The 18,328-nt window shown below is 58.9% G+C and overlaps 4 protein-coding genes across 10 annotated transcripts in view; 3 read left to right on the top strand and 1 right to left on the bottom strand.

The window, feature by feature from the left end:
• IP6K1 (inositol hexakisphosphate kinase 1) overlaps nucleotides 1-8,804 on the top strand; it is a 38,890-nt gene extending 30,086 nt beyond the window's left edge. For 5 of the 6 annotated variants that reach the window (XM_059823058.1, XM_059823055.1, XM_059823057.1 and 2 more), the window contains 4 exons: nucleotides 1,912-2,122; nucleotides 2,731-2,915; nucleotides 5,165-5,340; nucleotides 6,192-8,804. In XM_059823058.1, the coding sequence (XP_059679041.1) occupies nucleotides 1,912-2,122; nucleotides 2,731-2,915; nucleotides 5,165-5,340; nucleotides 6,192-6,701 (1,082 nt within the window). In that variant the 3' untranslated portion in view covers nucleotides 6,702-8,804. The remainder of the gene's footprint in view (nucleotides 1-1,911; nucleotides 2,123-2,730; nucleotides 2,916-5,164; nucleotides 5,341-6,191) is intronic. The other variant, XM_059823060.1, reaches the window with a different exon arrangement.
• Nucleotides 8,805-9,227: 423 nt separating this feature from the next.
• On the top strand, nucleotides 9,228-11,485 carry GMPPB (GDP-mannose pyrophosphorylase B). 2 transcript variants are annotated; one of them, XM_059823248.1, is made up of 8 exons: nucleotides 9,228-9,356; nucleotides 9,444-9,524; nucleotides 9,601-9,649; nucleotides 10,061-10,362; nucleotides 10,439-10,517; nucleotides 10,613-10,740; nucleotides 10,926-11,108; nucleotides 11,279-11,485. In XM_059823248.1, exons 1-8 carry the CDS (start codon nucleotides 9,228-9,230, stop codon nucleotides 11,408-11,410), a joined length of 1,083 nt encoding a protein of 360 aa, XP_059679231.1. In that variant the 3' UTR covers nucleotides 11,411-11,485. The 2 variants fall into 2 exon arrangements, with proteins under 2 accessions (XP_059679231.1, XP_059679230.1); XM_059823247.1 differs by having other exon boundaries at nucleotides 10,926-11,161; nucleotides 11,254-11,485.
• Nucleotides 11,486-11,917: 432 nt separating this feature from the next.
• Nucleotides 11,918-18,328, bottom strand: part of RNF123 (ring finger protein 123) — a 49,382-nt gene continuing 42,971 nt past the window's right edge. The window contains exons 36-39 of the mRNA XM_059823243.1: nucleotides 12,873-13,008; nucleotides 12,385-12,479; nucleotides 12,184-12,269; nucleotides 11,918-12,081 (exon numbers count right to left, since the gene is read on the bottom strand). Coding sequence (XP_059679226.1) covers nucleotides 11,982-12,081; nucleotides 12,184-12,269; nucleotides 12,385-12,479; nucleotides 12,873-13,008 — 417 coding nt within the window. The 3' untranslated portion in view covers nucleotides 11,918-11,981. The remainder of the gene's footprint in view (nucleotides 12,082-12,183; nucleotides 12,270-12,384; nucleotides 12,480-12,872; nucleotides 13,009-18,328) is intronic.
• On the top strand, nucleotides 14,936-16,462 carry AMIGO3 (adhesion molecule with Ig like domain 3). The gene has a single exon (XM_059823499.1). It carries the CDS (start codon nucleotides 14,936-14,938, stop codon nucleotides 16,460-16,462), a length of 1,527 nt encoding a protein of 508 aa, XP_059679482.1.

Below are 18,328 nucleotides of genomic sequence, written 5' to 3'. Positions count from 1 at the left end.
TGTCCCCAGCCGCTTTGAAGGACTGGAATTTTCCAGTGTCTTTGTCATTGTAGGAGGTTGGCAGCTCATCTGTATCTTTCAGAAGCTCGATACACTTTTGGCCATGTGCGTTTGTATTCAGGATGGTGACACTGGCAGGTAGCCTTCTGGGGGACTCGGCGTTCCTATTGCCTCTGCTTCTTCGCTACCGCGTGGCATTGGGAGGACAGTGCTTCACAGACAGCTGGGACCACCATCTGTTCAGGGTCTTGCCACTTCATCTGGCTGCAGCCTGAAGGTCTTGAAGCAGTGTCAGCTTACCTACCTGTGTCTGTACGCAGACCATAAGTGAAGAAAGAGACAGTCTCCAACAGATGGGTCCTCTTGTACCCTCAAGCCCCTCTGGGGCCATACGGTGCTCTAGTGACCTATGGGAAATCCCAGCTGAAGCCTGTGTAGTTACTAGAATTGATACGATGTCAGCCTTTCCTTAGGACATGTGTTTAAAACTGATGAAGCTGATAGTCCAGCTGGAGACCTGTCTTCTTGAAGTCAGATACTTCCTGGTAGCCTAAAGGCATAGGGTGTGCCCCCCTCTCCCCAGCGTGGGATTTCATATGAGAGTCCCGTGCAGTTTCCTGATAGTCCCAGAAATTGTTCCTGCTCATCTGGGGGAGAGGAATATTGGGGATGATATTTCCTGTCTGAGCACTCAGATGTTACTGTAAGATTGCCCTTTCACACAGATATCTTGAGAAGCATGTCCAGGCAGCCAGAGCGCTTGGAGTAGCATTTATGCAGTGACATGCTGGAGTCCTGAACTGCTCTGAAGTTGTGTTGAGCCGCCTGAACCTTGTTAGCATTGTCATGTGCAGATAAGGAAAAAGGAAGGACAGTAACATGGTGGCCTGCACCAGCTGAGCAATGCAAGGTTTCATCACATTTGTGATGAATCAGTTGATTTGGTGCATCTAGTAGTATCTGATACTCCTGGCAGCTGTTCAGTACTAGTGACAAGCTAATGAAGATTTTTTTGTTATTGCAAGTTAGGAGATGGGCTGATAGCCTCATTTTCAGGGCTGGGGGAGTCCCAAAGATGAAGATGTCAGCCCTAATTAGAAGTGTCAGCTGTCCTGCTCTGTGGCTGGCCAGCTAGATATGTTCAGAGTCTGTGCTGTGAAAGATCTATACCTTCCCTTGGACTATGGTGGTTTCCAGGAGCCTTCAGAAGGTAAAACTGGACAAAAATGGTCCTGCTTGTCTGCACGTGGCTGAAGTAGTTTTACTTCCAGGGCACCCTATTTTATTGCTAGGAAGCCCTGGGACTGTGCAGATCCCTTTTCTGTGAGAGTGGCTGACTTGTGATAAGAGTAGCAGGTGTCACCTCAGCTTCAGAGCTCTGTACTTCAGAGTTCAGATGCTGGAGAGCTCCTTTAGCAGAGAAAGCACATTCCTCCTTGGCCAATGATGTCCTTGTCAACAGCAGGAGCGCTTCTGCAGGACATAGATACTTACCCAAATGATCTAGGTATATATTTTGTATGCTTTGCCCCCCTCAGCGTCTTGGTAGACTGTGCTTGACTTTCTCCAGTTTGATGATGTTTGCTGTAAGACTGAATGGAAGGAAGTAATCACACCCCTCAGCCTACCAGCTGTGCTTTTGTCCTTAATTTCCTGTGGGTGGCAGAGCTTCGCCTGCTGCTGCTGACTGTTTGCTCAGGTAGTGACACAGAGCACTATTTGGGGGATTTCTCCTCTGCTGTGCTAACAACATGGGGGTTCTTGTAGACTTAAACCTCCTTTCATTGCTCTGGATTTGCTTTGCTGCTCTGTGAGCTACATTTTTCTCTCTCTTGTTGAACGTTTGGGTGCTAGTGGTTGTGTTCTGCCTCCTCTGGGAAACAGAACTGACATGTCACTTCTCTCTGGCAGGTGTGGTATCTGTCTGTTTTGAAGGAGACAGTGATGGCTACATTAACCTGGTGGCCTATCCCTATGTGGAGAACGAGGCTCTGGAGCAGGATGATATGCCAGAGAGGGACCAGCCACGACGCAAGCACTCGCGTCGGAGTCTTCACAGATCAAGCAGCGGCACTGAGCACAAGGAGGAAAAGCCTGGACTGGCTAGTGACAGCACTGAAAGGTAAAAGCTTTGAGGGCCCAGTGACAACATGATGAGCAGGAAATCTCTCTTCCCCTTTCAGCTCCGGTACTCCTTTTTCTGAGGGCATTTTGCACTTCCATACAGTTGGCAGGCTATCTTGCACTTGCTAGCGCAGCACACTGTGGCACTGCAGACTGTGTCAGGAGTTTTGCTGGATTCAGGACAAACTCATCCACGTGAAGTGCTTCTGACACAGGATAACCCTTGGCAGTTTGTTGGATGTGGAACCAAAGTGTGTGGAGCAGATTCAAACACTCTTCAGTCCATCTGGTTATTAACCCAGAGGTTTCTTCCAAGGGTACTTTGAATATAGGTCTCTGCTTTTTCACATCAGCTGGAGCTCCCTGAGAAACAAATGTTCCTGCTTACTCTATCAATTACAGTACAACCTAGCAGAGATGTTAGACCAGATCCTTGAGCACTGGTCCACAGCCCAGGTTATTAGTGAGGATTTGCTGTTAAGAAGGTTTGTGTTGTGTGAAGTGTGCAGCAGAAGGGACAGGAGATAGTCATGTGCAAGGGTATGGCAGTCCTGCCTGAAGAATGCATGGATTCTAACGGGCAAGTTTGTTCTGTCTTTATACCAGCAGCATCCAGGAAACGAAGAGTCCCAGGGTGGACTTGCACATCCATTCAGATGTTCCATTTCAGATGTTGGATGGGAACAGCGGTCTGAGCTCTGAAAAGATCAGCTATAACCCCTGGAGCCTGCGCTGTCATAAGCGGCAGCTGAGCCGCATGCGGTCAGAGTCCAAGGACCGAAAACTCTACAGTATCCTTTAGGAAGCAGAACTGAGTGTGTCAAGCTGCTGCTCTGGCCCACACGTTTGTGCCTGAGGCAGCTTTCTTCTTTTTGGCTTTCCCATCAGCCACACAAGCAAAGCTGTATTACATGTTTCTTTTTACTATTCCTTCCTGTTTCCCATACAGTGACACTAATGTCTGACACTAATGCTCAGAGAAGCCATGTTTCTGGCTAGATTCCATGTTTTCTGGTTGTTCTTTGTTGTTTTGTGTTTTGAATTGTAGTTCTTCATGTCAGGCTTCACCCAGCAGCAGATGCAGGTCTGCCTTGTTCAGTAATCCCTTGGGAGGGAGCTCTGTTCATTCTTGTCACCTTTCTCAAATTTCTTCCAGTTCTGCTGTATCCTTCTGGAGACCGTGACCAGAACTGCACACTATACAAAGATATAGGTGAACCAGAGATTTCCGCTGGTGTTTAATACTGTTGTCTCTCCTCTCCCTCATAATTCCTAACACACTCTTGTTCTAAGTTCTGTTTCATTACCCCAAGATTCCACTCCTGACTGGTAAGAGTTGTCTCAAAACACACTGCTTTATGCATTAAAAATCTTTTTCTCCTCATCTCACATGGTAGCTCTAGAGAATTTTGCCTGCCCATTTAGTGGCCAAGTGAGTCTCGTAAGATCCTTGTGGAGTTTTTCACAACTGTTCCTCATGTTTGCAACCTTGAGTAACTTAGTAATACAGTCAAATTTGTCATCTCGCTTTTGTGGATCGCTTGTTGAACAGCATGGATCTCCACACAAAGACCCCACTGGTGACTTTGGCTGTAAGACCAGTCAGGCTAGTGTGTAGTTCCCCAGATCTCTGCAAATCAGCATTGCAGTAGCCCCTGTTTAGTCTCCTGGTACTAAGGCAATGTTAAATGAGTTACACATGTCTTATTTTCCGTTCAACATGCAATCTCTTCTTTTGGCATTGCAGTTTGAGAATTCTCTGAACTCCAGAGTTATGGCTTGGGAATCCCCAAAGCTCTTCCCTGGTAAACAAAGAAGGAAAATACTAATCGTATTTCTCTTTTTAGGGGGTCTTTTCACACATCCCCATCCCACCCGCCTCCCCTGTAGCTCCTTTTGTACTTTGTCCTTAAACCCTGCAGGCAGTCTGACTGGCTTCTTCATATGGCTGAAGATGAATTTGTTATTTTCTGTGCTTTCGCAAATGACTCCTCTTGCTTTTGTTTTGAACTTGCTAGCTTGTGGGGTGGTTTTTTTTGTTTCACCTGCTGGAGCTTGATTCTGTTTTCCTCACATAGAAACAACCTTACTTTTAATAGCTGCATTCATCATTTTAACCGTGTGGGCTTCCTTTTGCTATTCTCAAACGTGTGCTTTGAGTCTCCAGCTTTTATTTTTAAATAGCCTGCATCACTTGCAGAGAAGTAATTCTTTTTTGGCTGTCCTATTCTTTTTAATCACACTTCCTTTATTTTTATGAAGTTCCTCTTTCAAAATCAAACATAGTTGATGATAGATTTTTTCTAAATGTTAAACTTCCTTGCAGGTTTAATCTAGCTGTGCTCTGGTTGCCGTTTCAGCATAACATGTTGAACCGTGCCCTGCAGGGCGACTTGGGGCAAACTTCAGGGCTGTTTTTTCCCCTTTGGGACAAGCTGCTGCACTGATTGTCCCGGGTTTGTTCTCAGCACTGTGCCCTAATGGAGGGTTTGCCCATTGTGCGTGCTGGTAATTGAAGGCTCCCATTACTGCTCTGTTTCCTGCCTTTGTAGCCTCTCTGGTTTCCCCCCGTGTGTCGGGCAGGCCGATAGCAACAGGACTGTGCTATTACTTGAGCCTTGAGTTTTCAGTCCGTGGGGATTGTATTGTTTATCCATATGGTTAAATTGCTAATTTGATTAGACTTTAACCTCTCCCTTAATGTATCAGCAATTCTGGCTGGCATACTGTGTCTTTCCTGACACCAGTGTTCTGCTCTTCGGTTCCCCCTGCTGAGTTTCCAGTACGCCTGCATGTCATTTCCTTGCTTACTGTTGGCCGTTCCGATTTCCAGGCTGATGTCTTCTACCAAGTGTGAAAGCCTGGGCACCACCATTTGGCTTTTGTACTTTTCTTCACCTCCCCAAACAGTTCTGTCTGCTCTTTGGGTGTCTATTTGCTTGTTGCCTGACCCTATCTCATGCTGGCCCGTGTCCCTGTCTGCAGTGGCCCCGTAGAGCGGTGTCTCTGACAGGTGAGCTCTCCTTGACGTGTCTCCCAGAGTTCCTTTTGCTGGAGAACGTGGTGCGTCACTTCAAGCTTCCCTGCGTACTTGATCTGAAGATGGGGACCAGACAGCACGGAGATGATGCGTCTGAGGAGAAGGCTGCTCGGCAGATGAAGAAGTGTGAACAGAGCACTTCCGCCACCTTGGGCGTACGTGTGTGTGGGATGCAGGTAGGGATCCCCAAGGCAGCAGGTGCTGCACGTTCCCTTTCACAGCTCCATTAGACCTCCTAGTTAGTGTTTTCTGCTGAGCACCGAGTTACAGAGTCTTCCATTTCAGGTAGGTACATGAGTGTTCATGGTATGTGCTTTTGGTCTTCATTTCTAAGCCTAGAACAAAGGAACCTGCTTCTCCCGAAATGGCCCGCGGTTTTGTTCACAGACAGTTAAGGGATGTTGTAATAAAATTATTTTTGTGGCTTAGTGTTCAGCTAGAATCACGGTGCCTGGGGAGGGAGGTGTCCCTCTATGCCAGCATCAGCTGACATTTGCTTCGGTACTGTATTGGGAGTTAAGTTGCTTTCCTCTTGTGGCTAAGCCCTGCGCACAAGGATTTGCTGCGGGTGCTGTTGTGCAATAGTCGCTCCTTTCCCCACCCACAGGAGGATCTCGTAATCCAGACCTCTGCCCACAGACTCTGAAGCAATGAGGGCCCCTCGTTAATCACATGCCACATAATAACGGCAATATGTGCCGGCAGCTCCCGTTGCTGTAAGACTTGGCTTTTTAAGCCTCAGGGTCTGTTGTGTCATGCTTCTTGGGGACACTCGGACTGAAGAGCCACCCTTTGGGTGTTCTGGGAGAGAACCAGTGCTTGGGCACCCTGACTGTGCCCACGGAATGCATCTGTGAGCTGCTTTGGCATTCAGGGAACAGGCAAGAGCTGTTTCCTGCTCCCTCTTGGGCGTGGTGGGGACAGGATGAGTTCCCTCTGCCCTGTCAGTGCAGGACAGCTCAGGGCTCTGCGTGTGTGGCCTTAACCTGTTGCTCCTGCTTGATGTGTGTTTCCTTTGGTGTTCTAGGTCTATCAGCTGGACACAGGGCATTACTTGTGCAGGAATAAATACTATGGACGCGGTCTTTCCATCGAGGGCTTCCGCAATGCCCTCTACCAGTATCTCCACAACGGCATTGAGCTGCGCAAGGACCTCTTTGAGCCTGTCCTCGCCAAACTGCGAAGCCTGAAGGCGGTTTTGGAGAGACAGGCCTCCTACCGCTTCTACTCCAGCTCCCTTCTCATCATTTATGATGGGAAGGACAGCAGGGCAGGGATGTTTGTGGAGCGCCGGCCGGAGATGCGCCTGAAGCGGGTGGACAGCTCTCTCCCAGAGAGCCTTCAGGATGGCGGCAGCACAGAGCCTGGCTCCTCCGCCCAGCCCAAGGTGGACGTGCGTATGATTGACTTTGCACACAGCACGTTCAAAGGTTTTCGTGATGACCCCACTGTGCATGACGGACCCGACATGGGTTATGTGTTTGGGCTGGAAAGCCTCATCAACATCATGGAACAGATGCGTGAGGAAAACCAGTAGCCCCAGGCTACAGCCTCTTATTCTTGTCCTGGTGGCAGGAGCAGACAAGACCACCTACTACCACAGGAAAAAAGTAGACAACTTTGGTTTTAAACAATTGTATTGCTCCATTGTTTTTAAATGTACTTGGATAGAAGAGCTGAGGGGAGGCAGGATGGAAGAGCTCCTCATGCCGACCAGATAGTTCTGACCGCACTAGCTCTGCCTTCTGGAGGAGGCTCTGTAGGTGCCTGCTGGGTGTTGGGTGTCCTGGTTCTTCACTCGTTGCGTGTGTGTTCTGGAGGGGAGGACCTGGACGTAGGGAAAAGAAAGCAGGAGAGCACAGGGCTCTTTCAGGGGGCTGGAGCTGTGGTGTGAGGAGCCCCTGGGAGAGCTTTCCCTTTCAAATTCTCCTGGGTTATTTGGAAAGGGCACTCGATTAACAGTTGGCAGTGTCTGTGGGGCTGATGGTGAGCAGCACAGGTGCTGGTTTGTGCGTCCAGTGTTGCTAGCTCTGCCCTGGGTTTTGCCGATGGGGCTTTGCTTTTGATGCTGCCTTTTTCTGCTGTTTGGGTACTGTGAATAACCAACCCAAACACGGAAATAAAATGACCAAATGCAACCTGTGGCAGAGCTGTGGCCAGGAGGGAATGCTGCACATCTGGAGTTGTGCTCGAACCCAGGGCCTGCTCGCTCCCTGACAGGGTCGCACGGGCAGGCCCGCGTGCAGGCAGGCATGGGGCTCTGCGAGAGTAACTCTGCCCTGGACCACTGACCAAGCAAGAACTCGGCTCGTGGGCTAGCAATAGTATCTGTAGCAGTTAACGCGACCCCAGCGGGGCGTTTCGGACCATTTCAACCCTTCCCGTTGTGTAACGTTGGTCCCACGGGTTGTACGTGGGTACCCCCCTCCTGCCCTCGGGCCCCAGGGGCTGCAGGGTGAGGCTGCCCTCTCCCCCCCGCGGGGCCTCTGCCTTGCAGCCCCTGCTCTGCCGGCGGGTCCGTGCGGGGATGGTGGAAGGGAAGGCCGAGGGCTAGGGCTGACTCCTGTTCTCCCTGGGGCTCTCCAGGGCATCTGGCTGAGCAGTGAGTGCCCTCGCCTGACTGTTTAGCTTTGCTTCACGGAGTTAGTCTTTCCCAAAATAAAGGGTCTGTTTGTGGATGAAACAGCTCTGCAGCCTGGGCTCCCTCCTGGAGCCGGTGCTTTACCTGTGGCTTCCCTTGCTGAGGGCATTAACATTTGATACTGTGGCCCGGTGGTACCGAATCGTACCTGGCTCTGCATCGCCCCCTCTGTGTTTCTGTGCTGGGACCCCCGGTTGCTCTTTCCCTGGTGTCACTGACTTTTGTTCCATGGCATTACCATGACCCTCACTGGCTGAGAAACTGCCTGGGTACCTGCAAGGCCAGGGTTGGGTTTTTTTTGTGTTTTTTTTTTTTACTTCAGGAAAGCTTGTTTGGGGAATACTCGCATGTAGCATGTGTGCCGGCTCTGTGTGTGCACGGTCTGCTTGGGAAATGTTGGTGCTCGGCTGGCGCCCAGCTGTAGTTTCAGCAGTGGGTGCGGGTCTGCGGCACTGGGTGTGGAAGGAGGCAGGGGAAGCGCCGGCTTGTACTTCTCCACCCCTCCTCTCCAGCTCTCTGGATGAGGACCTTCATTCACACCACTCACCCCTGCCCTGGGTTACTACTTCATCGCTTCTGCCAGTTGCTGCCCGGCCAGGCAGCGCTCCCGGGGTTTTCAGGGAACAGGTTTGCAGGAGAGCAGCTGGAGCAGCAGGTGCCCCAGGTACCTAGAACAGCCCCAAGACCCTCACCGCCCCTTCTGTGCATGTCCGTGTCCCTGGGGGGCTGTGCTCGGGCAGGCGCGGGGCCCTTCCTCCTGGGGAGCACCTCTGCATCCCCCCAGCCCCGACTCCTGCCCTTGCTCTTCCGCGCTCGGCCGGGCGCAGGCAGGGGTGCGGTGCGATGGGCAGGGCCCGCTGCCTCCCCCTTCCCCTCGGACCACCGCCCTGGGACTCCACAGCTTGTACATAGCCTTGGCCCCCCTTTGTTTTTACATGAATAATCACCCTGTTTGTGCTTCACGGAGAACCAAAAACCATTAAAGGATCTGTTTTTGTCCGCGCTGTGCCGTGCCTGCCTTTCCCCGCCGCCTGAGCCTGGGGACGGGGCTGGGGGGGAGGCTCGGGCAGGACCCCCACTTCTCCGGGTCGCGTACGGCCCTGCCCCTTCCCTCTTCTCGGCGTGGGGCGCCCCCCGCCTTGCTCGCCCCGGGGGAGAGCACCGGCCGCGGGCAGGGTGCGGGGGGCTGCGGCCGCCGCTGGCGGGGCGGGAGGGGAGCGGGACCCCCTCTGACCCACCGTGCCCGCCGCGCTGCCGCTCTCCGCCTGCTTTTCCGCAGCCCCCGGCCTCGGGCTGTCGGTGCCGCCCGGGCGGCGGCGGGCGCTAGGACACGGGGGGGGGGGGGGGGGCGTGTCGGGCGGCCGTGACGCGGAAGGCGCGCGCCGCGCTGACGTGTCGGTGCGGGCGCGGGGCGGCGGGGGGATGCGGGCGCTGATCCTGGTGGGCGGCTTCGGGACGCGGCTGCGGCCGCTGACCCTGAGCCGACCGAAGCCGCTGGTGGAGTTCTGCAACAAGGCGCTGCTGCTGCACCAGCTGGAGGCCCTCCGGCAGGTGGGGCGGCGGGGGGCTGCGGGGCGCGGGGGGGGGGCCGTCCCGCACGCCATCCCGCACGCCGCCGGCTGACCTGTGCCCCCGCAGGCCGGCGTCAGCCACGTGGTGCTGGCGGTGAGCTACATGTCGGAGGCGCTGGGGGCCGCCATGCGGGAGCAGGAGCAGCGGGTAAGGGCCCCCCCGCCCCCCCCTCCCGCCCCCCCCGCAACCCGCCCCGCACCCGCCGCTCACCCTGTGCCCGCAGCTCGGCATCCGCATCTCCCTGTCCCACGAGAAGGAGCCGCTGGGCACGGGTAGGGTGCGGGCAGAGGCGCTGGGGCGGGCGCGGGGTGGAGGAAGCCCCGGACAGCGGGGTGGGCACGGGGCGGGGGGAACGCCGGGATGGGTGCGGGCAGGGTGGGGACGCGGGGAGAGGGACGCGGTGGGCAGCAGGGCGGGTATGGATGGGCAGGGCTCGGAGGATCGGGGACAGCGGGAGGGGTGTGCCAGGGTGGGCACGGGCAGGACGAGAGGGACCAGGGAGAGCAGGACAGGCGCAGGAGGAACCAGGGAGAGCAGGACAGGCGCAGGAGGAACCAGGGAGAGCAGGGCTGGGTGAGGATCCAGAGGGATGGGGGGCTTGGGAGGGCACGGGTGGGGCTGGGCTGGGAGGACCCGGGCACTGCGCTCACCCTGTCCCCGCGGTGTCACTCACGGCCGGGCAGCGGGGCCGCTGGCGCTGGCGCGGGACCTGCTGGCCGAGGACGGGGAGCCCTTCTTTGTCCTCAACAGCGACGTGATCTGCGAGTTCCCCTTCGCGGCGCTGGCCCGTTTCCACCGGCAGCACGGTGGTGAGGGCTCGCTGGTCGTGACCCGCGTGGAGGAGCCGGCCAAGTACGGCGTGGTGGTGAGCGAGGCCGACACCGGCCGCATCTGCCGCTTCGTGGAGAAGCCGCGCGTCTTCGTGTCCAACAAGATCAACGCCGGGCTCTACATTTTCAGCCCAGGCATCCTGCAACGCATCCAGGTAGGGGCTGGGGCGCTGGGCTGGGCCAGGCTGGGGGGCTGGGTCCCCCACTCAGTCCTGCGCCCCATCCCTGCAGCTGCGCCCCACCTCCATCGAGAAGGAGATCTTCCCGGCCATGGCGCAGGAGGGGCAGCTCTACGCCATGGAGCTGCAGGGTAAGCCCCTGCACACGGCGCAGGGAGCACTGGGGAGTCTTGCCTGCGCTGCTGCCCCTGCGCTGGCGGCTGTCACCGTGGCTCTGTCCCCGCAGGCTTCTGGATGGACATCGGGCAGCCGAAAGACTTCCTCACAGGCATGTGCATGTACCTGCAGGCGCTGCGGGCTCAACACCCCGAGAAGCTGCACTCGGGGCCTGGTGTCGTCGGGAACGTGCTGGTGGTAAGTGCCAGCCCCCCCCATGCCAACCCTGGGCACGTGTCACGGGCTCTCCGCATCCTCCCACCACCGTCCTTGCTGCCGTCCTCAAGCTGTGCCTTCCTGTCCCCACGCTGGCCAAGTGGCACGGCCTGTGCCAAGAGCTCTGGCTGCCCTCCCGGCCCCGGTGCAGCCCCTCTTCCTTCCAGGACCCCAGCGCCAAGATCGGGGCAAACTGCGTCATCGGCCCCAACGTGACGATCGGAGCTGGCGTGGTGGTGGAGGACGGGGTGCGCATCAAACGCTGCACTGTGCTGAAGGGGGCCCGCATCCGCTCCCACTCCTGGCTGGAATCCTGCATCGTGGGCTGGAGCTGCTCCGTGGGGCAGTGGGTGAGGATGTGGGTGCCCCCACGGGGGGATCAGGGCTCAGCTCTTGCCCTCCCGCCTCCTCGGGCTGCAGCCGAAGGGATGGAGGGATGCGCTGGTGCCTGCGGGCCGGAGCAGGAGTGTGGCACTGAGCCCCGAGCTGGGGCAGGCGTGACAGGGCCTCTCTGGGGCAGGTGCGCATGGAGAACGTGACAGTGCTGGGCGAGGATGTCATCGTCAACGACGAGCTTTACCTCAATGGGGCCAATGTGCTGCCGCACAAGTCCATCGCCGAGTCCGTGCCAGAGCCGCGCATCATCATGTAGCAGCCCCTGGTGGGCCCTGCACTCCCGGTTCTGCTTGGATTAAATATTTATATTTCCATCTACAGCTGAGCGTCATCCGAGCATGGCCCGAGTGCTGGGTCGCTTGCCAGGGCCGGCCTGGCTTCCCCTCCCCATGTCTCAGGGCACCACGTAAGGAAGAATAATTTAATGTTGCACTTAAGTCAGCCCCCAGGCTGGGGCAAGTTAACAGCCCGAACGCCCAGCCTGGCCCCCTTGCCCCTGCACCGGGGCTGCCGCGCGTCCCCAGGGCTGCCGCAGAGCAGAGGCCTTGGGCTCCCCTCCCTGAGAACAGCCCGCGGGGCAGAGGGGTGCCATGGCCCAGGTGCTGGGCAAGGGGGACACTGGCCCCAGAGCCTGGCATTGGGCCTCTCCCCCACCGGCCTCTCCCTCCCTGCAGCCCCCTGCCCCACGCTGCGGCCCCATGAAGGGTCCCAGCCCTGCGGGCAAGGGCCCCGCGGCCCTGGGCAGGGCAGGCGTTTGGGGAGAAGCCAGCGTGCGGTGGGGGGGCTGCCCCGCTCAGTTGGGCGAGCGTGTGGTGCGGGGCTGGGCGCTACGAGCTGGCTGGCTTGGTGAAGTCGTCCACCCCTGTGATGGTGGCCTTGCAGAAGAAGCAGTCCTTGTTGTTCATCAGGTGCTGGTTGATGCAGGCTCTGGGACAGAGGAGGAAAGAGCGTGAGCTCCCCCTGCACGGCATGGGGGGGGGCAGGGGCTGGCAGTCACCCTGGTGGGGGTCACGCACGCGAGCTACTCACTTGCACGACTTGTGGGAGCAGGGTCTGAAGATGGCCGAGATGGGGTGTGCGTAGCAGATGGGGCATAGGTCTTCCTCGCTGGTGGGCTGGGGGGGGGCACCAGGCGGTTAGCGGTGGCAGTAAAAACCCCGTGTCCCAGGGCAGCTGTGCCGGGAGCTGGGGCTGCTGCCAAGCATGGGGACCGGGCTGGGGGGGACTCACCAGTGTGGTGGCAGCCGCCTGCTTGGACTCTTCGCTCAGGTGGCTCAGCATCTTGTCCACCTTTGCCAGCTCCTCGGCACTGATGTACTCCGTGTCTGTGGGGACAAACCAGGTATGTGTGGGGTGAATGTGACCCTCAGCTGCCCCGAGGCTGCTGGGTGACGCACAGGGGGCTGCAGCTTCCCTTGGGGACCAGCAAGGACAGGGAGCCTGGTGCTGGGCACAGGGATCCGCATGCTGGGGAAAGCAAGCTGGACATTAGGCACTCCGAAGGGACAAAGCTGCTGCCAGAAGTGGGCACTGGACACAGCCCCTTCGCAAGTGTCACTGCTGGGGGACAGTGGGGGAGCCATGGACCCCTGTCCCCAGGGCTACGGGGGCTGGGCCATGTTGCAGGGGACACAGACGCCAGCAGCCTCGTTCCCCCCCATCCCAGCCGTGGCCGGGTGATGAGCACAGCCCAGCTCCTGGCGCAGTGCAACACTTACAGGTGTGCAGGGAGAAATGGCGCTTGTCCGTGGCCGGGGCAGCAGCTGCCAGGGCCGAGGGCTCGGCGTGGCCCAGCAGGTACTGGATGGAGCGCAGCTGGAAGCAGGGGTCTGCCAGCAGCACCGCTGTTGCGCGCTCGGTCCTGCAAAGAGACGCATTCAGGCCTCTGCCCTCGGTACAACCCACCCTGCGGTCACAAGACCACCCGGCTGCATCCCCAGCCGGTGCCCCCCCCCCAGCTCCTGGCAGCATCGAGCTGGGGAAACATGCTCAAATGCAGCCGAAGGGCAGCAGCCCCCCTCCTCCTCCTCCACCACCCTCCACTCGGAGGCTCTGGGGATCGATAAGGTGCATTAGCACTTGCTGAGGCTGCAGCCCTCGCGCCCCGCTGCCCGGCAGCCAGCACCACCCTCGCTTCACAGCACCGCAAGGGTAAAAGGAGAGATGCCACGCAGCAGCCTCATGCTGGGGGCTGTGCCCCCCCCTTGGCTCAAGGTGCCCCCAGGGCAAGCGGGTGGCCCCACAAGGCAGGAGGGAGCAGTCGTGGCTCTCCCTGGTTTCAAGCATCAGCGGGGACAGCCAGGACAGATGAAGGGCACCTTATTGCGCATCTCCATCAGGCACCAGTGCTGGCCTGTTCACGGCCCTTGGTAAGGAGCAGAGCTGGCTCCGTGGCCGGTCCTCGGGCAAGCACAGCCGCCCCGGCGGCAGGAGGCGAGTGGGGTGAGGGAGAAGCCCGGCAGCGGAGGCTGAGCCTGGGCCGGGGCGCAGGGGGTTAACAGCCCCTTGCTGCACGGCAGCCGCAGCTGCCAAATTAGCTTTTTGCTGCTCTAATGGAAACCAATTCCCCAGCCCGGCTTTCCGCTTCCCACTAACTCACCCAGACTTTGGGGAATGACATTCCTGCGCGTCCTTCACCCTGTGGCAGCCCACGGCACCCCCTCTGCCGTGGGGACCCCACCAGGCTCAGCCGGCCCTGCTCACCTCACTGCTGGGGGGTGCTGGGGGGTGCTGGGGGGAGGGGTCCCTGCCAGCTCATGCAGGGGGTGGTGAGGATGAGAGCAGCGGGAAGGACCACGACTGGGTGCTCAGCAGCTGGAGGGGGCACGGGGGGGGATGATGACCGCCATTCCCGCTCCCAGCCTGGGTGCAGGATTGGACATGAGGGACTCCCAGAGGTGACGATGGGGCGGGTTTATTGCAGCATCCTCCCAGAGGCTGGGCAGTGGAGGAGCAGCCAGCACAGCCGCCTTACGGATTACAGCCAGTCGAGGTTGCCATTCTCCAGCGGGAGGGACGGCGGCTGCGCACCAGCAAGGCCGGAGGGTCTGCGAGGTGGCCCTGAGCACCCCTGGGGACAAGCGACCACGCAGGGCCAGTGGCGGCTGCGTGCCGCCCTGCCCACTCAGGACCGGCAAGGGAGGGCGACGGCCACGGCCACCACCGCAGCCACGACTCCCCGCGCCGGGACCAATGGGATCCCGCCCGGCGCACACGTCGCACACCGCCAGCGCGTAAATAGGGGCAGGAGCGGGACCGTGTTCCCGCAGCGCACCCAGCTCCCCAGGAGATGCTGGCCAGGAGGGAGCCGGACACCGGACAGGGCTCACCAGCGGCTGGAGCATGGGGATGTGCCACGGCGGCACTGAGCTGTGAGAGACTTCGCGCTCCAGGGACACGCAGCTCCAGGAGGCAGCGAGGCGTTTGCCGAGCCCGAAACACAGCCCCGAAACGCCGGAGTGTCTCAGCCCCCTGATGCCGGACGCGAGCCCCCACCCGCCCTCCTGCACCCGGGTGCCGGGCAGCTCACAGCCCGCCGGAGCACAGGTACGAGGCAGCAGAGCTGGGCAGGGCGATGCCGCCCTTTAACTCTTTTCAAGCCCCACGGCTGGAATTGCGATCCTCCTTTGTGAAGTGCAAAGGGGCATCTGCGGATGGTTGGTAGAGCCCCCCCATCAAGACAGCACAGGGGGAGACAGGGGAGGACTGTGGCACGTTTTCCCTCCCGTCTCGTCGAGCCTGGCTGTGCCGCCGGGCTGCACGGAGGCTCCTGCCCAGCACAATGTCCCCGCGGGTGCCTGCAGACCCGCTCTGGTCGCGGGTGGCAAAGTTGCTGCTGCTGCTCCAGCTGTGTGCCCACAGCCGGGCTCCCCGCGCCTCCCCGCTGCCCCGCAGCTGCCCTGCCGCCTGCATCTGCACCTCCGACCTGCTGAGCTGCAGCCGGCAGATGCTGCAGCACGTGCCCCGGGCGCTGCCACCCACCGCCACCACGCTGGACCTCAGCCACAACGCCCTCACCCAGCTCCACGACCGCTGGCTGGCCGCCCTCCCGCACCTCGAGGCCCTCCACATCAGCCACAATCAGATTAAGGACCTTTCTCCACAGGCTTTCCACAATGCCTCCTACCTGCGGCACCTCGACATGTCCTCCAACCACCTGCACGCCGTTGAGACGCACTACTTCGACACGCTGGTGAGCTTGGAGGAGCTGCTGCTCTACAACAACCGCATTACGCGAGTGGATGAAAATGCCTTCGCCAAGCTGAGCGGTCTGCGGAAAGTCTACCTGAGCTGGAACAACCTGACCACCTTCCCCTTCCGCTCGGTGCAAGGGCTGGGCAACTACAGCCTCCGCACGCTGGACCTCTCCTCCAACAGCCTGAGCAGCATCCCCGTGGAGGAGCTGGCGGCTCTGCCCGAAAACATCAGGAACGGGTTGTACCTGCACAACAACCCCATCAGGTGCAGCTGCCCGCTCTACCTGATGCTCCAGCGCTGGAAGCAGCGAGGTTTCAGCTCCGTGAAGGATTTCTTTGAGGAACACACCTGCAAGGTGTCTGACAACGTACCCCGGTCCCTGATCAAGTTCCTCAAATACAGCCACATGTTCGAGAACTGCTCGGCGGGCCCTGAAGACATGCACCCCGTGCCCTTCCCTGTCATGGTGGGCCAGACCCTCCTGCTCGCCTGCAACACCAGCCTGCCGGCCGCAGCCACCACCTACATGTGGATCTCCCCACACCACGAGCCCATCAAGCACCCGGGGAACAGCAACCGCTCCTTGGAGGTCTATCACAACGGCAGCCTGAAGATCGCGGCGGCCAAGCCCTGGCACTCGGGGGTCTACGTGGGCTTGGCCATCAACAGCCCCCGCAATTTCAGCAGGCTGTGCGAAGTCAATGTGACGGTTCACTACCCCAAGCCGGACGGGGAGACCTTCAGCACCGGCCTCACGACTCTGCTGGGGTGCATTGTGAGCCTGCTGCTCGTGCTCATTTACTTGTACCTCACGCCCTGCCGCTGCCTGAGCTGCTGCAAGAAGCCGGCTCCTCTCAGCCCTCCGCAGGAGTGCAGTGCACAGTCCTCCATCCTCAGCACCACTCCCCCCACCACCGACGGGCCAAACCGCAAGGTCAGCACCAACAAGCACGTGGTCTTCCTCGAGCCCATCAGGGAGACACAGAACGGGAAGATCCGCCTGGCCCTCGGTGAGGACTTCCCCGACGCCAAGCACCCCAAGGTCCTGCAGCTCAAGTCAGACTCAGAGTCCATCAGCTCCGTCTTTTCGGACACCCCCATCGTGTCATAGCGGGGCAGAGCTGGGAGGCGAGCCGGGGCCTCCCAAGAGCTGTTATCCTCCATTACTGCTAAAAGCAGGATTATCGGGCACCCCGAATTGCTGGCTTGACCGTGACCTGCGAGGGTGATTGGCATCATCCACAACTGCTTCAGCCATGAGCTCCTGGTGGGTTTTGGGCTGGGGGGCACGTCGGTGCCCAGCAAGAGCTCCTTGCGTAAGCCACTGGCAACAGCCTCGTTAGCACAAGGGTAACACTGATGAACCCAGCACGCCTGAGAAATCTCTGCTTCATTCGGACAGCCAGTCTCCCTAATGGTGACACCAGGGCCAGCAGTCTGCCATGGCCCTGGGCACACGGGACCCAACCCGGCGCCACCCAGGCCAAGGAATAGCTGTGACGAGTGGGGCACTGTCCTTGCTCACGCCATGGACCCTGGGGATGGTGGTGCCACTGTCCTCTCCCAGCCCGTGCCAATCCCCATCAGCATACCGCGGCCGGGAGTGAGGGGAGCGTGACCCTGTCGCAAAGCGGGGGTATGTGCCCCCTCCCTGAACGTGGCCACGCAGGAGGGATGGAGCTCAGTGCCAGACCAGCCCCGCAGCCAAGCAAACATTACAAGCTTTTGCTTCCCGAGAAGCTGTAAATAGTCAAAGACAGGATTAGGTGACGGGATACAGCGCCCCGGCCCGCATTGCTCAGAGCTCCCCGTGCCACCAAGGACGATGAGGTCTCAGATGCACCACCCTCCTTTGCTGCTTCTCCTTGAGATGGACAAACGCGCTGCTAAAGCACAGCTATTTAGGCAGTAATCTAATAAGCCTATCGATAAATGTGAGTAATCCTCTCCTCTCTTGGGTCGTAATTCTCTAGTTACATTGGAATAAAAATGCCTATTTTTTTAAGCTCACGCTGGGCTGAGTGTCTCCTTGCCCTTGCAGGGCAGCAGCGCGGAGCTGCCCCGCATCCCTCAGGTGCAGAGGCAGAAGTCTGGGGGGGGGTCTGAGGGAGCCCCGAATTCCCGCTGGCCCGGCACACAGAGCCAGGAGATTCGCACCGGGCTCGCAGCCTCTGTTCCCATCAAATGGCATTAGGTTGGCCTCAGCAAGGGGGTTAAATGTGCTGAGACGGAGCTGGTGGCCTGGGGATGTTGCGAGAGGAGCGTCCCGTGGCTTGTCCCAGGGAGGGCACGTCTCCAGGGATGGCTGGGAGCTGGGGAGGGAGCAGCGCCAACTGACGCAAGGGCACATCCAGACCTCAACAGGGACAAGCAGGATTTAGACACGGGGGAAAGGCACCTTGGGGATACCCGCTTGGGGTCGGACTGGCCGTGTCTTTGGCCGAGTCCCGACACCCTTTGCGAATGGAGCCCACCCACCTCACCAGACACCTACACAGCTTTCCCCAGCGCCCAGCCTTGAATTGTCCCCAGCACAGGGAGCGGCTCTGTCCCACCCCCCCCGTAACGCCTGCCTGATCTCGCAGAGGGATAAGGGTGCCCCCCACCCATCTGCCAGCCACCACTGCCCCCCCCAACCAGAGCAGGAGCACACAGCTGCTTGCAGCATGGGGGGTGCCAGGGCCACCTTGCAGGCAGGAGCACAGCTCAGACACAGCCCAAAAATGGGGATCAGGACCCTTCACAGAACTTCCTCACAACTCGCAGCTCCCCATGGCAGTGTGCCCCTGCCCCAAGAGCTGCTGGCAGCCCTGCAACCAGCGGGAGGGGAAGGTCTCTGTGGCATCGGGACAGCGCTAGCACCCATCCTTCAACTTTTTCAGCCAGGAAACAAGCAGCATTTTTTCCCATCAAAAAGTCAACTGTGTCCAAAGCCCTTGTCAGAACCCCCCCCATCCATCCAAGGAGGGGAGAGCAT

The sequence above is a fragment of the Gavia stellata genome, chromosome 12 (genome assembly GCF_030936135.1).
Source record: "Gavia stellata isolate bGavSte3 chromosome 12, bGavSte3.hap2, whole genome shotgun sequence".
NCBI classification, from domain to species: Eukaryota; Metazoa; Chordata; class Aves; order Gaviiformes; family Gaviidae; genus Gavia; species Gavia stellata.
This window is presented reverse-complemented; position numbering and strand designations above follow the sequence as displayed.